The sequence below is a fragment of the Rhinopithecus roxellana genome, chromosome 14 (assembly GCF_007565055.1).
Source record: "Rhinopithecus roxellana isolate Shanxi Qingling chromosome 14, ASM756505v1, whole genome shotgun sequence".
Taxonomy (NCBI): domain Eukaryota; kingdom Metazoa; phylum Chordata; class Mammalia; order Primates; family Cercopithecidae; genus Rhinopithecus; species Rhinopithecus roxellana.
The window spans coordinates 82,965,897-82,980,945 of record NC_044562.1 but is presented as its reverse complement, the minus strand read 5'-3'; the positions used below and the strand labels follow the sequence as shown (position 1 = coordinate 82,980,945).

The window sequence follows — 15,049 nt, the reverse complement described above, 5'->3', positions numbered from 1 at the left end:
CATGTAATGTTTCATCTGAGAACAAATATATTCAAATTTTAATGACAAAGATATTAGGATTATTTTTCTGGTAATTTGATATACCTGATAAATTAAAATAAGAAATCAACAATCTTCAAGCACCTTATAATATATAATCATTGATTTAACTTTTTTGGAGAAATTAAAAAATAATTCTCAAACTAACTCAAAGCAGGCAGAAGTATCTAATATTTATGCTTCTATCATTGGTATTGTTAAATTATGAGAGACAGAATCATTTTTAATCTCATGTATATCATACATCAATTTTTTTAAGTCATCAGCATCACTATGCTAAGAAAATATTTTATATAAAGAAAATTATTTTCATAAAATAAAGAAACCATCTTTCTAGAGAAAATCCACATAATCCTATGCCCAAATATAAATATAACATTTCCAGTACTGACTACAGCATCCATTTTATTCTAGTTTAACATACTTCAGTGTGCATTTTATCATGTGCTTACTTCATCCTTTTTATAAAGTAGCTCTTATCAGCTCAACCATTTCCTAATGTTATGCACTCACGGTAATAACATTGTAACAGGTCCGAGAATGCTGTGGCCCAAACTACTCTGATTCTTGTGTGGCACTCACACCTGGCCCTGCATCATTCCTAGAGCGTTTTAAAACCAGGTTGAACACTGGGATCCCTTTGTGTATGCTGATCCCAGGAATGGACCGACCTGGCTAAAGTTTATTGCATTTCAAGATATAAAACAACTTCTATTATATTTTTCTTTTGGTAATATTTCATTTATCCTAAAGGAAAACAAAAGAACAACTAAATATTCATTTCTGCCTGTACTAACAGGGCAGGTAAGAGTGCCAGAGTAACAAGTAGTTTCCAAATGCACAATGAAACACAGGAGTGCATTGGCCAAAGAGAATGCAAAATAACAGCTCTTGCTATATAGCTAACAATGTGCTGCTCTTTTTGGAATTAGAAAATTATAGAATATATTTAATAACAATCTGGTATATGTTTTCATGTCAATGAAAAGTGGATAAATTTAGATGGTTGCTGTTTATGTGCATTTGACCAAATCTTTTCTGAATTTGACATGAAAATACACTTGTGCAGCTTTCATTGGTTGGGTCACAATTTTAGAATAAAACAAACTGTTTGCAAACCATTTGCAGCTAATGTACAAAAGCAAGATCACAGATGATTATATGACTCTGGCAGCTTACATAAGCTTTCTGCAGGATTTTCTTTCAGAATCGCTATACATAGGCTCAAACAAAAGTTATTTCAGTTGTTAGCACCATATTTTAAAGAAAAAAAATACTATGGTGTTGTATCTAATCTTGTGACCCCCGACCTTTACCAAAGCGGATTGGCATTATGTTTAAGTTATTCTTAAATTACAGATCAAGAAAATGCATACAGAAGATGGGGGGGCACACCTAATTAATTTTTACATTTAGATTAAAGAAAATAATTAAATGTGATTTTTTGTGGGATTGATTTTCAGAAGCTAAATGCAACTAGTTCATCTGAAGGCAGCACGGTTGATATAGGAGCTCCTGCCGAGGGAGAACAACCTGAGGTTGAACCTGAGGAATCCCTTGAACCTGAAGCCTGTTTTACAGAAGGTAAGCAAAACAATAACATATGTGGTCTTGAGTATCCTCTTATCTATCCATTTTTTCCTATTTATTTAAATGTCTGTCTATCTGTCTACCATCTATTATCTATCTATCTATCTATCTATCTATCTATCTATCTATCTATCTATCTATCATATGTATCTATCTATCTATCCATCTATCTATCTAGTAATCATCTGTACCTATCCAACAACTGTTCATTTATTTGTTTTTTGTGTTTTTTTTTTTGCATTTGCCATTTGAAAAAACAATGCAGCTTTTTAAAAGGCAAAGTTTAATTTATGTAATTAGATATTTTCATTTTTATGAATCATTTTTAACTCTAAGAAATATTACTAAAAGGCTTTTCTGTGGCCTTCTGAAATATCTTACAGGAGAGAAAGCCAAATCACACACATCTCTCTTTAGGTTTAAAAATTAAATAAATAAGAAAGTGAGAGAAGTAATTTATTATGCACTATTTTGTGATATTATAACGGGTACTAATTGATAAGTGTACATTTAAATTTGTCCTTAAGTAACAGCTCCTGTTTCAGTCAAGGCCAAATTTTTTTTATTATTTCTGAAAGAGGATAGATCATAAAAATGCCAAAATATACTATGAGTCATGTGATATGGGGCAACATGTCACTGGAGTAATTGCAAAAGGATTTTCTGAAGAAAACTAAAATTATGTTGTCTGAGGTATGGATCAGTTATATATTGTGATAGCAATGCTGTGTATCAAACCACCTAAAACTCTGGGCTTTAAACTGCTTTTCAAGTTTTGACTTCTATTTCCTTCTGCGCAACTCACAGACTTTCTTGTCACTAAGTTTGACTTATATTATTATTTCTCCATTCTTACAGCTTCATTTTATACATATGGCTCTTACATATCCTTCAGGATCCAAATCCATTTCCTCCATAAAGCTCAAAAATTAAAGTTTACCAGAAAACTCTCATAATACTTTATTTTGTGATAATTGTTTCTTTCCATAACTATAGAATTGTAGACAAATTGCCCAACTTAAAATGTGCATTCTTTAAGGGTAAGGCTATGTTTTACATGTTATAGTAGTATAATTTGCTCTATTCAATTTTTTGACAATAGTAGATACTCAATAAGTATTTGTTGAAGAGCCTTTGATCCAGCAATCCAGAAATTATAAAAGGTGTTTATTAGATTGTTATTGATAATGGCCAGATTTAAAGCAAACAAAGTATTCAATAATAGTGGAATTGGGCCGGGCACGGCAACTCATGCCTGTAATCCCAGCACTTTGGGAGGCCGAGGCAGGCGGATCACTTGAGGTCAGGAGTTCAATACCAGCCAGGTAAACATGGTGAGACTTCATCTCTACCAGGCGTAGTGGTATATGCCTATAATACCAGCTACTCGTGAGGCTGAGGCAGGAGAATCACTTGAACCTGGGAGACGGAAGCTGTAGTGAGTGAGCCAAAGTCAGACCACTGCACTCCAGCCTAGATGACAGAGTGAGACTCCGTCTCAAAAAAAAAAAAAAAAAAAAAAAAAAACAGTGAAATAGTTATATTAATTCTAGTAATCATATTTAGAGAAATATTATGAAATCTTTCACAAATTTATTTACTTATAATAAAGATGGGAAATAGTTATACCATTAAGTGAACTAATCAGAATTCAAATATGTAAAATGTCCATATAGAGTGGAATTACACTCATAGGATAAGGACCGGATGGAAATATCAACTTTTGGTAACTTTCTTTTCCTTTTGATTCTTCTATTTTTTATATATTGTGTTTTTATAATGTAATGTAATCCATTATAGTAGTGCTATCAACATAAAAATATTTATTAAACAAATGATTAAAAAGCCATATAGATGATTTTAAGATAGCTTCTGTAAGTGGAAGCTATCTTAAAAATTAATGTTATTTACAATGTATTATCAGGTAATGTTGTAGATGAATCTCCTACAACACAAATATACCTAATCAAAGAGTAATTTGTTTTCTTTGTTTTTTTCCACATATTTTAGACTGTGTACGGAAGTTCAAGTGTTGTCAGATAAGCATAGAAGAAGGCAAAGGGAAACTCTGGTGGAATTTGAGGAAAACATGCTATAAGATAGTGGAGCACAATTGGTTCGAAACCTTCATTGTCTTCATGATTCTGCTGAGCAGTGGGGCTCTGGTAGGTGATGCATGATCCACTCCTTCATGTTTCACCTGAAATCTTTTCCCTTTCCCTTCAATCAACTCATATTACCCGTTTTTAAATTAAGATGTTTGTAAGAATGAGAAGAAATATGTGTGATGTGTTTAGCACAGTATGAGAGGCTCAGTAAATAGCAATTTTTATTACTCTGTCTGGAGTAGCCCTCAGGTGGAACCGAACTCAGATCATTCGGGTTTCTTATGTTTAAAGAAGGATCTTTCTGACTTTTAGTCATCAGAGGCGGTTCTTATTAAGACTGGTTATGTAGACTTGATGTAGGATTATCAGCTAAATATCAAACTGAAGCACGGTATTTCCCTGACCCCTTTGCAGGTGAGAACTAGAGTGCATGGGCGCGGGTAGGAGTGAACTACACTCACTCACTGCTCCACCCCTCGCAAGAGGGGGGAGCGCAGGTGAGTGGGTGCAGGAGCCAAGGCGAGGGCATTTGGGCACCGGCAAGAGTGAACTCCATACCGGTCCCACGGGAGCATCTACGGGAGGGTGCCTGGGATCCTTGAAGCCCCAGAGGAAGTGTTACAGTGTCCTTTTGGCTTTGCCATCCATGGATGGCTTAAATGTTAACAGTTCAGTGGAGGGTCAGTGTGACAGCCTTTTGCACCCACACTTGTGGTACCCAAGTTCATGTCCGGTGTCCAGGAGGAATGAGGTTGTATAAACAACTTGAGGATGGTAAATATGGGGGATTTTATTGCCAGTGAAAGTGGCTCTCAGAGGGAAGGGGAGCTGAAAGGGGACGGAGCAGGAAGGTAATCTTCCCCTGGAGTCTGGCCATCCCAGCCAGATTCCTCTCCGAAGCTGTGCTGTCGAGCTGTCCCTCTGATGTCAAGCCACTTCTTTCTGATGTCCAACTGTAGTCTCCAATGTCCAGCTGTTCCTCCTGTCTGCCTGCTGAGTTCTGGGGTTCACATAGGCATGGGATGGGGGCAGGGTGCACCATGGGTTGTTTTGGAAAAGGCAACATTTAAGTGGGAAAACAAGGATGTATATTCTCACTTTGGGTCACGGTTCCAGGCTTGAGGGTGGGGCCCTTGCCAGGTACCTGCTCTCTTCTGCCCAGAATTTCTCTGCCTCCTGTTCCTATCAAAATTGTTTTACATAAACTCCATGCTGCAGGGGACTCCTCTGTCTTCTTCACACTGATTCACTATTGCCAACCACAGTGAATGATAAGAAGTAGACTAACTTAATTACTGACTAGCAGAAAAGTGATGGCATTACAAACTTGTCTGATTTCATTCAATGAAATGATCAACTGGATCAAAATATTAATATAATGAAAATGATGTGACCTATTTTCTTCTTTTTTTTTTTTCGAGATGGAGTCTCGCTCTGTCAACCGGGCTGGAGTGCAGTGGCCGGATCTCAGCTCACTGCAAGCTCCGCCCCCCGGGTTCACGTCATTCTCCTGCCTCAGCCTCCCGAGCAGCTGGGACTGCAGGCGCCCGCCACCTCGCCCGGCTCGTTTTTTGTATTTTTTAGTAGAGACGGGGTTTCACCGTGTTAGCCAGGATGGTCTCGATCTCCTGACCTCGTGATCCGCCCGTCTCAGCCTCCCAAAGTGCTGGGATTACAGGCTTGAGCCACCGCGCCCGGCCGACCTATTTTCTTAATTGGTTATACAAATGTGGCTGCATTCCTTTTACTGTTTCAATTTAATAATTACTAGAGTGTTTCGTGAGTTGATTTCATTAGGAGAATTGCTGCATTGGATCTGGAGGCCTCTAAGCCGAATTCTGATTTGAGTAAGAATCCTGTGTCCTGCCATATACTCAGTTTAAAGAGGATCTGCCATGCTTAATTTTCTTTACCTTTTTTTTAAATTTTACTTTTTTATTTTTTAGCCAGAGTCTTGCTGTTGCCCAGGCTGGAGTGCAGTGGTTTGATCTCAACTCACCGCAGCCTCCACCTCTTGGATTCATGCCATTCTTGTGCCTTAACCTCCCAAGTAGCTGGGATTATAGGCGTGAGCCACCACACCTGGCTAATTTTTGTATTTTTAGTAGTAGAGACTGGGTTTCGCCATGTTGGCCGGGCTGGTTTCGAACTCCTGGCCTCAAGAGATCTGCCTGTCTTGGCCTCTTGAAGTGCTGGGACTACAGAGGTGAGCCACTGCACCTTGCCAGATGTGCTTTCTAAAGCCAAGTAGAGAGAGAACTATGAAGTCTCATCAGTGACTAGTACCTTTGCTGTAGGAGCTCTTTGTTCTCAGTTACACCCATTCAGTGCTCACCAAATTGCACAATGTGTTGGCACAGTGGCTGGCTCCTGGAGGGTCTACAGCCTCAGCTATAAGCAAAGCCCAAAACCTTTCGGTCCTTGTATAGAGCTCTGGTTACAAGCCCTGATTCTTGTTATCTAAAAAGGAAAATGTTCCTTTGTCTTTAATCCAGGCTGCCAGATTTTCCTGATAATTTTTCTGATAGGAAGATCAAGTTAGATAAATAGTCCTTTCATTCCAGAAGCCTCAGGAGTTCCTGCAGATGAGTTACCCACTCTTTCCCAAAGGCTCTGCAAAATTCTGTCAAAGGGAATTTCCAAACATACACCCACCCACCCACACACACAGACAGAGAGAGAGGGGGAGAGAGAGAGAGAGAGACAAGAAAGTGAGCAATGACAATCCTTTCCTCTTTCCATCGGCTGAGGGACCTCCCTGCTTTATGTCTGTATTACTAGAGGGTGTGTTCCATTGAGTCTGCACTGAATGAGACCAATCCACTCCCAGGCGTTCCACTGACTCCTGATCGAGAGAGAAGCAGCTGGCAGTCTCTCAAAAGCTTTAAGCTCTTTGGGGGTACCCTGAGACCAAAATTTAAAAATTACTGAAACCCTGGGTTGACTGAAATGCCCAGTCAGCAGTCATTTATGATCAGATAATGATGAAGTAAAATTCAGCCATGGGAAACATTAAACCTTCCAGCCTTAGGCACCTGATAAAAGCTTGCATCATTTCCTTTTCTAAGAAATCATCAATTACAGACTGTTTCTGATCATAAAATTTAATAGAATTTTTTGACTTACAGGCCTTTGAAGATATATACATTGAGCAGCGAAAAACCATTAAGACCATGTTAGAATATGCTGACAAGGTTTTCACTTACATATTCATCCTGGAAATGCTGCTAAAGTGGGTTGCATATGGTTTTCAAGTGTATTTTACCAATGCCTGGTGCTGGCTAGACTTCCTGATTGTTGATGTGAGTATGCTGCACTTTGCTGCTTTATTCGTTGGCATATATGTATTAGTTCTAGCAATGGTGCCTGGCACAGTGTAGGCACTCAGTAACACTGTATCAGCCCAAATATGAATTATGTTTCTCATTTCACAGTGAGAGGATGCCCCAAAACATAAATACACATACATTCATAGATAAAAGTCAAAGGCCATCATACTATACTTATTCATTTAATTTCCAATTAATATTTAAAATTTCAAGTTATGCAAAATAAAATATGAATTTAGAAATTTTGCTTTTTGCATGCTCACATTTTACAAAATAACTGTATTTAAATTTTTCACAGGCATCTTTGACATTAGTATCTTTGTCATCACTAGAGCCTATTGAGTTTGGGTCACACAGATGAATCATTAATTACAAAGAAATTTGAAAGTCCAAAAAAGCAAGAGACACTTGATTTGTATGATATAGAAGCAAATTGGCTATTGACCAAGCAGCCAAAGGTTTTATTAAACTACATTGGTGTTAAAATAAAATAAGATGAAGTACTAAAATATGACGATTTTTGTATAATTGAATATGAGGTAAATCTACTATTAAATGTACTACTACTATTAAACATGTAAAGGTTACATACAGAATTACATTAACAGTCTTTGGCAATAAAGGAAGACCACAAATAATATTTAAAACTACATGTGTCTGGACATTACAAACAATATAAAATGCACCAAAACTATAACCACTTTTATTTGTATAATGGGATTATGTATGATACTATTTCTTTTCTCTATTCTCTGTATGTACCTATCATAGGTTGGCAAATCCATAATAAAAATATCTGAAACTTAATATATCAATGTAAGGGTAAAAGTATTAAGTCAACACTACTTGGATATAAGGAAGCTCTTAAGAGAAATCTAGTTGTCCTGCAGCTAATGATCATATTACCCAAAGTACTCTGATATTTACCTTTTTAGATTTAAGAAAACTATTATGATAGTGTATTAAACTGATCGATACTTTGCTTTAAATCAAATATGCTTATTTGCTCATCTATTTCATTATGAAAGATACAAATATAAATAAGTAATTTTTCTAGTCCTGCAGGAGCTTACAGTTGAAAAGTGAGGACAGATGTGCACACAGTAAGTCGACACCTGTATTAGAAGTGCCACCTCTTTTTTTTCCCCCCCTCTCCCCTCAAAGATGCCCTGATGTTGCCCCAGTCCCTTGTGGCTGGTGCCAGGCTTGAGGGGCACTGAGGGGCCTTCTTGCTGTTGTGCTTCTTGTGCCCACAGGCACAGGAAGGAGGACACAGATTGCAGGGCCCATGTCCTAGTCACGTGATTCTGCATCCAGTGACCTGGGGGGCAAGAAATGTTACCTCTTTACTTGAGGGAGGAGGAAAGGCTTCAAGAGGGAAGTGGAGTGTGAGCTGGAGCTTGAGAGATGTGAATGCCAGCAGGCACAGCTGAGGGAGGTATCAGGAGAACCAGCTCCCCATGTTTAACGTGGTTCTTTTCTATTTCCTAAGTGTCTCAGCTGGGTTGAGAAATAAAGGGAAAGAGCACAAGAGAGAGAAATTTAAAGCTGGGTGTCCGGGGCAGACATCACATGTCGGCAGGATCCGCGATGTTCCCCAGCTGTAAAACCAGCAAGTTTTTATTAGCGATTTTCAAAAGGGGAGGGAGTGCATGAGGAGGGTGTGGGTCACCGAGATCACATACTTCACAAGGTAATAAAATGTCACAAAGCAAATGGAGGCAGGGCGAGATCACACGACCACCGGATGAGGCGAAATTAAAATTGCTAATGAAGTTTCCGGCATGCATCGTCATTGATAACATCTTATCAGGAAACAGGGTTTGAGAGCAGACAACCTGTCTGACCAAAATTTATTAGGCGGGAATTTCCTCCTCCTAATATGCCTGGGAGCCTACAGGAAACCGGGGCTTTTTTCACCCCTTCCGCTTCCACCATAAAAGACGGCAGGCCTTGAGAGGGCCATTCATAGACCCACCCTCAGGGTGCATTCTCTTTCTCAGGGATATTCCTTGCTGAGAAAAAGAATTCAGCAATATTTCTCCTATTTGCTTCTGACAGAGGAGAAATATGGCTCTGTTCTGGCTCACCAGCGGCCAGTTCAAAGTTACCTCTCTTGTTCCCTGAACATCGCTGTTAACCTGTTCTTTTTTCAAGATGCCCAGATTTCGTGTTGTTCAAACACACATGCTCTACAATTTGTGCAGTTGACACAATCACAGGGTCCTGGGGCGACGTTCATCCTCCTCAGTTTACGAAGAAGATGACGATGACGGGATTAAGAGATTAAAGTAAATACAGGCATAAGAAATTATAAAAGTATTAATTTGGGGAATTAATAAATGTCCATGAAATCTTCACAATTTCTGTTCTACCATGGCTTCAGCCAGTCCCACCGTTCGGGGTTCCTGACTTCCCGCAGCAGGGAGGAACATGGATTCGTTAACACATTGGTGCATGACATGCAGGGCGGGTTCCAGAAACAAGTAGATAGGGTGAGGTAAGCCTTTGTAATGGGATGATAAGGTAAGAAAGATAAGTTAGAGAAGAGTTTGAAGAACCTGAGGTGCCATCCAAGGAAATTTGGACTTATGATTTAATAAAGAGGAAGCTATTGAAGAATTACGTATAGGGAAGTGACAAGACCAACTTGTTCTTTTAGGGAGGGAAGTTAGGTGAAGGTGTGAATGATGGAATAGAAAGGAGATTATTTAGAGATTAAAACACCAATTAGGAGATTGCTGCAATGTCCCAGAAAGAGAAGGCCTATATGTAGCTCCTTTTTCACATTTAGCTACACAAGTCACATAAAATTGAATATTTTACAACCTCTTTTCAGTCAGTAAATACTACCCCATTCAGAATATTTTCCTCTGTCTAACTTTTATCTTTCATCCTTTAACTTATGCTTATCTCTTTTTGGTTCTGTCTTCAGAGAAGGTAAAGTACTACAGGTCCTCATATCTTAAATACAGAAAAGCTTCACCATTCATGATAATTCAGAAACTATTTTTCAATTATCTGTTCAGAAGGGACTTACAAAGCCTAAAAGTTTGGATTTTAAGGGAACTATATGAACTATGTAAGACATAATTTTATAGCTCATTGTTTTCTGTATTCAAGAGGCTTCACTTTCAAATTGCACGTGCAAAATTGTTTTGAATAAGTTGTTTTTTGTAACAACTTTCAATGTGCTTCACTTATTTTGCTTAAAAAAAACGCCATACTCTGCAAAACTATATTGCATATTTATTTTTATTTACCTGCTTTTGAAATTCAGGTGCACTTTAGAACAAAATATCTTTACTTAGCTTATATAATTTTAATAATTTTTCTATATGTTTTCAAAGGAAATTGGACATGTGTATGTCCCCGTGACCAGTTTTCTTTTCCTTTTTAGCTAAGACTTTATAATTTTTATCAACTACATTGGTCATCTGTATGAATAACTAAAGACAACATTGTTCTTGCAATTTCTAATTTATCATAAAATCTCAACTTTTTTTATTCACTAATTTTGCCTGACCTAATTAATGATATCATGCCCTTCACACTGAAATTTGTAAAAAGTCAAAGCTGCTTTTTAGAGGCCTAGACTTAAATGTGTTCATGCTCATATTCACCAGTGGTTTGCATAGTTTACTTATGTATCAAATGTTTCTTTCCATTTCAGATCTGCTCAATATTATTAGAAATGATACAGAAATAAGTTTTACAGATCTGTAGAGGAAGATCACATTTTTCTCTCTTTTTGTTTCTTTACTTTTAATTTTTTAAAAACATTTCCTACCAAGAATCTTAAAAAAGAACACATATATGGGCTTCTTTTTTATAAGTGTTCACAGACTAGTATCTTTAACTTCACCCTGGGAACCTGTGGAAATGCAAATTCTTAGGCCTTTCCCCAAACTTACTAAGTCAGACTCTGCTATTGGTGTTTTTAACAAGACCCCTGGGTGATTTTGAAATTCATGAAAGCTTGAGAATAACTAATTCATTGCATAGAGCAAGGCTGAACTGTGTAGACGTTTTTGTATGTAAATAAGAAAATTGTATTGCTTTTTCTGTGTAGGTCTCATTGGTTAGCTTAACTGCAAATGCCTTGGGTTACTCAGAACTTGGTGCCATCAAATCCCTCAGAACATTAAGAGCTCTGAGGCCACTGAGAGCCTTGTCCCGATTTGAAGGAATGAGGGTAAGACTGAATGCCTTAGAAATTGTCAGAATTATTATTGAGAGCAGACTGACACTTTGTATCATAGAAATGTCAAATTTATGGAGAATTTGTGTCCCACATATTCATACTGACATAGCTAATCAATCAAAAATAATATTTACCAGATGTCCATAATACTTGGCACTGCTGGAGTCACTTACAGAGTATAATAATGCCAGAGGGACTGTTTCTAATTAGCTAGTTTTCACTTGGTGGAAAAATCTCTATAGTTATGCTGCTGATTTGAATCAAGATTATTTATGTTCACTTCATTTATAAATGTGCAGGAAATCCTACTCGCTGTAGTTTAAGCCTACCAAATCATTACTCATCATTTCTTCACTACTCCGCTATGATACACTTTGAGCCCTTTGATGTTTGAATCAGGCCTTTTAGTTCTTAAACACAGGCTGAGATGGCTAAAAAGTAGGTCAACTGGAAATCTAACGCTCATTTAGAAGGGTGGTACAAAAGAACAGAGGAGTTTGTGCTGACATTTGTCATCCCCTGAGGCACAAAACCTGAGACCACATACCCCACCACCTAGAAAATGATGATGTCTTGTCTCGGTGGTTTTAACTGATTCAAAGGGGATTTTTTAAAAATGATACTTTTTGTAATATTTGAAAGTAATTACTTAGACTTCATCTGCATGTTACAATCACAACCAGAGATGAATGGTGTGTGTAGATGTGTGTCTGTGAGTGTCTGTATATGCATGGTTACATAGAAAAGAGTTATTAGCTGTTAAATTATTTTTACTTTACCAATTTGAAAGAAAAGTTTTTGCAGTAGAAGGCTTAATAAACAAAAGGTATCAAACTTTCAGTACAAGAATACTTTTTGTATTTTCTGTGTAGAATTTGATCCCCAAGTGGTCTCTTTTACTCTCAAATTTTGGACAGCAAATTGTATGGTTTGTGTGATTTTTTTTAAAGTGTTGTTGACTTCTACATTCATGTCACTATTTATACTCCTAATTATTTTTGGCATTTACTGTTAGTTCCATCCTTTGAGGTAAATTTGCTACATGTATATTATTACCTCTTGAGAAACCATTCTCCAATATAAAATTCCTTGTATAGTCTTCTGATTTATAATTTTAAAATTCTTAGTTGGAGCTATTAGAGTCCAGTTTCTTCCCAATATTCAATTGAAACAGATTCTTTTAATCATTTGACTGTTTTTGTAATAATGTTTAAAAATAAGTAAATATTTGTTGTCGGCTTTTCACTTATTCTTCCTTCTCATCCTGTGCCAGGTTGTTGTAAATGCTCTTTTAGGAGCCATTCCATCTATCATGAATGTACTTCTGGTTTGTCTGATCTTTTGGCTAATATTCAGTATAATGGGAGTGAATCTCTTTGCTGGCAAGTTTTACCATTGTATTAACTACACCACTGGAGAGATGTTCGATGTAAGCGTGGTTAACAACTACAGTGAGTGCAAAGCTCTCATTGAGAGCAATCAAACTGCCAGGTGGAAAAATGTGAAAGTAAACTTTGATAACGTGGGACTTGGATATCTGTCTCTACTTCAAGTAGTAAGTAATCACTTTGCTATTTTCCATGATGTGTAATTAAAATGGGTGTAAAGTTCTTCTTCCTCATAATGAGATATCCACCTGTTAGAATGGCTATTATCAAACAGATAAATGACAATAAATGTTGGCAAGAATGTGAAGAAAAGGGAACCCTTGTACATTGTTGGCAGGAATATAAATTAGTATAGCTTTTATGGAAAACAGTAAGGAGGTTCCTCAAAAAACTAAAAATATAACTACTATGTGATCCAGCAATTCCATTACTGTGTATATATCCAAAGGAAATTAAATCAACATGTCAAAGAGATATCTGCACTCTCACACTCACTGCAACACTATTCACAATAGCCAAAATATGGAAACAACCTAATTGGCCATCAAAAGATAAATGGATAAAGAAAATTGTGTGTGTGTGTATATATATACACACATATAATATACATAGTAACTGAGAAAATGTACAAGGCTTTTGTTTTCAGAATTACTATATATATTATATGTATATTATACACTCACATATTTCTATATACACACATATAGATATATATACACACACTGTATATGTGTATATCTATATGCACATATATATAGAAAGTGTATGTCTATATGTGTGTGTGTATATAGAAGTAGTCAGGGAAGGGGCAGAGCCTATGGCACTAAGAAACTGAGAAAATGTACAAGACTTTTGTTTTCAGAATTACTGTGTCCACACAACAGAAAAAGTATTTCAAAAAGTAAATGCACTTGAATGTATTTGTTTTCAGTTTAGGAAACTGCTTCTTTTTACAGAGTGTCTTAAAACAGTATGTTCAACAGTATTAAAAAGATTTTCAAAAATAAGCCCTCATGATTGGTGATTGGTAATAATCATTTAAAAACTTATTGGATGTATACATATATATATGTGTGTGTGTGTGTGTGTGGATACACACACACACACATCTATAGACATAGACAAAGAAATACTATTCAGTCTTAAAGGAAGAAGGAAATCCTGTCCTTTTATACAACATGGATTCACCTGGAGGATATTAGGTGAAATAAGCCAGGCACAGAAAGACAAATGATACATGATGTCACTTGTATACGGAATCTAAAAAACACAAACTCATAGAAGCAGAAAGCAGAATGACAATCACCAGGGGCTGTAGGATGATGGGAGATGCTGGTCAAAGGATACAAAATTCAGTTCGACAGGAGGAATATATTCTGTAGAGCTATTGTAAAGCATGGTGACTATAGTTAATAATAACATATACTTGAAAATAGCTAAGAGAGTAGATATTATGTTTTCTCATCACAAAAAATGAGTATATGAAATGATATATATGTTACTTAGCTTGAGGTAGCCATTCCACAATATACGTATATTTGAAAACATCATTTTGTACAACATAAATATATTCATTTTTAATTTGTCAATTAAAAAAATGAGTATATTTTTGAAAAGCAATTGAAACAAAAATGCATATACATTTTAGGAACTCTATATAGATGCACTAAAACTATATAAAAATGATATAATACTATACAATAATAAAATAAAATTCTTCTTCCTCAGTGTTTACAAATACTTCCTTAGGCCCATCTGCCTAGATTCCTCTTACCATGATTGAATGATCTTTTCTGCCCCAGGCTGGAAACATGATAGTTCTAAAAACTTCATTGTCTCCCGACTATGCATTTGGTAGCACAGCACAAGTCCTTTGTCACTGGGTGTTTTATCTAGGTACTGTTGTTTTCCTCCCTTCCTACTCTGAGGAAAGAAGTGCTGGCCCCAAGGGGGATTAAAAAGGTGTGTGTGTGTGTGTGTGTGTGTGTGTGTGTGTGTGTGTAGACAGAGAAAGAGAGAGACTTTCCTCTCTTGCAAATGAAAACTTTCCAATTAAGACTATTGTGTCTGCTATGCACTCATAAGAATTCATTCAGCTATTTAACTGACTGCAGTATTAAATATCCAGTAGTTCCTGGACACAATCCACTTACACGATCCTCATGACTATTAAAATAGTCAGGAAAGGGGCAGAGCCTGTGGCACTAAGGAACTGAAAAAAATGTACAGGAGTTTTGGTTTCAAGATTACTGTGTCAACGGCATAGAAAACAAATATTTTAAAAAGGAAATGCAGTGGAATATATTGTTTTCAGATTAGGAAACTGCTGCCTCTTATAGAGTAATCACCTCAAAATAGTATGTTCAACAATATTAAGAAGGTTTTCAAGAA

The 15,049-nt window shown here is 36.8% G+C and overlaps 1 protein-coding gene across 3 annotated transcripts in view; it reads left to right on the top strand.

The window, feature by feature from the left end:
- SCN2A (sodium voltage-gated channel alpha subunit 2) overlaps positions 1-15,049 on the top strand; it is a 166,017-nt gene that overhangs the window by 135,857 nt on the left and 15,111 nt on the right. For all 3 annotated transcript variants that reach the window (XM_010365307.2, XM_030916179.1, XM_010365306.2), the window contains exons 18-22: positions 1,503-1,623; positions 3,640-3,794; positions 6,866-7,039; positions 11,139-11,261; positions 12,544-12,825. In XM_010365307.2, the coding sequence (XP_010363609.1) occupies positions 1,503-1,623; positions 3,640-3,794; positions 6,866-7,039; positions 11,139-11,261; positions 12,544-12,825 (855 nt within the window). The remainder of the gene's footprint in view (positions 1-1,502; positions 1,624-3,639; positions 3,795-6,865; positions 7,040-11,138; positions 11,262-12,543; positions 12,826-15,049) is intronic.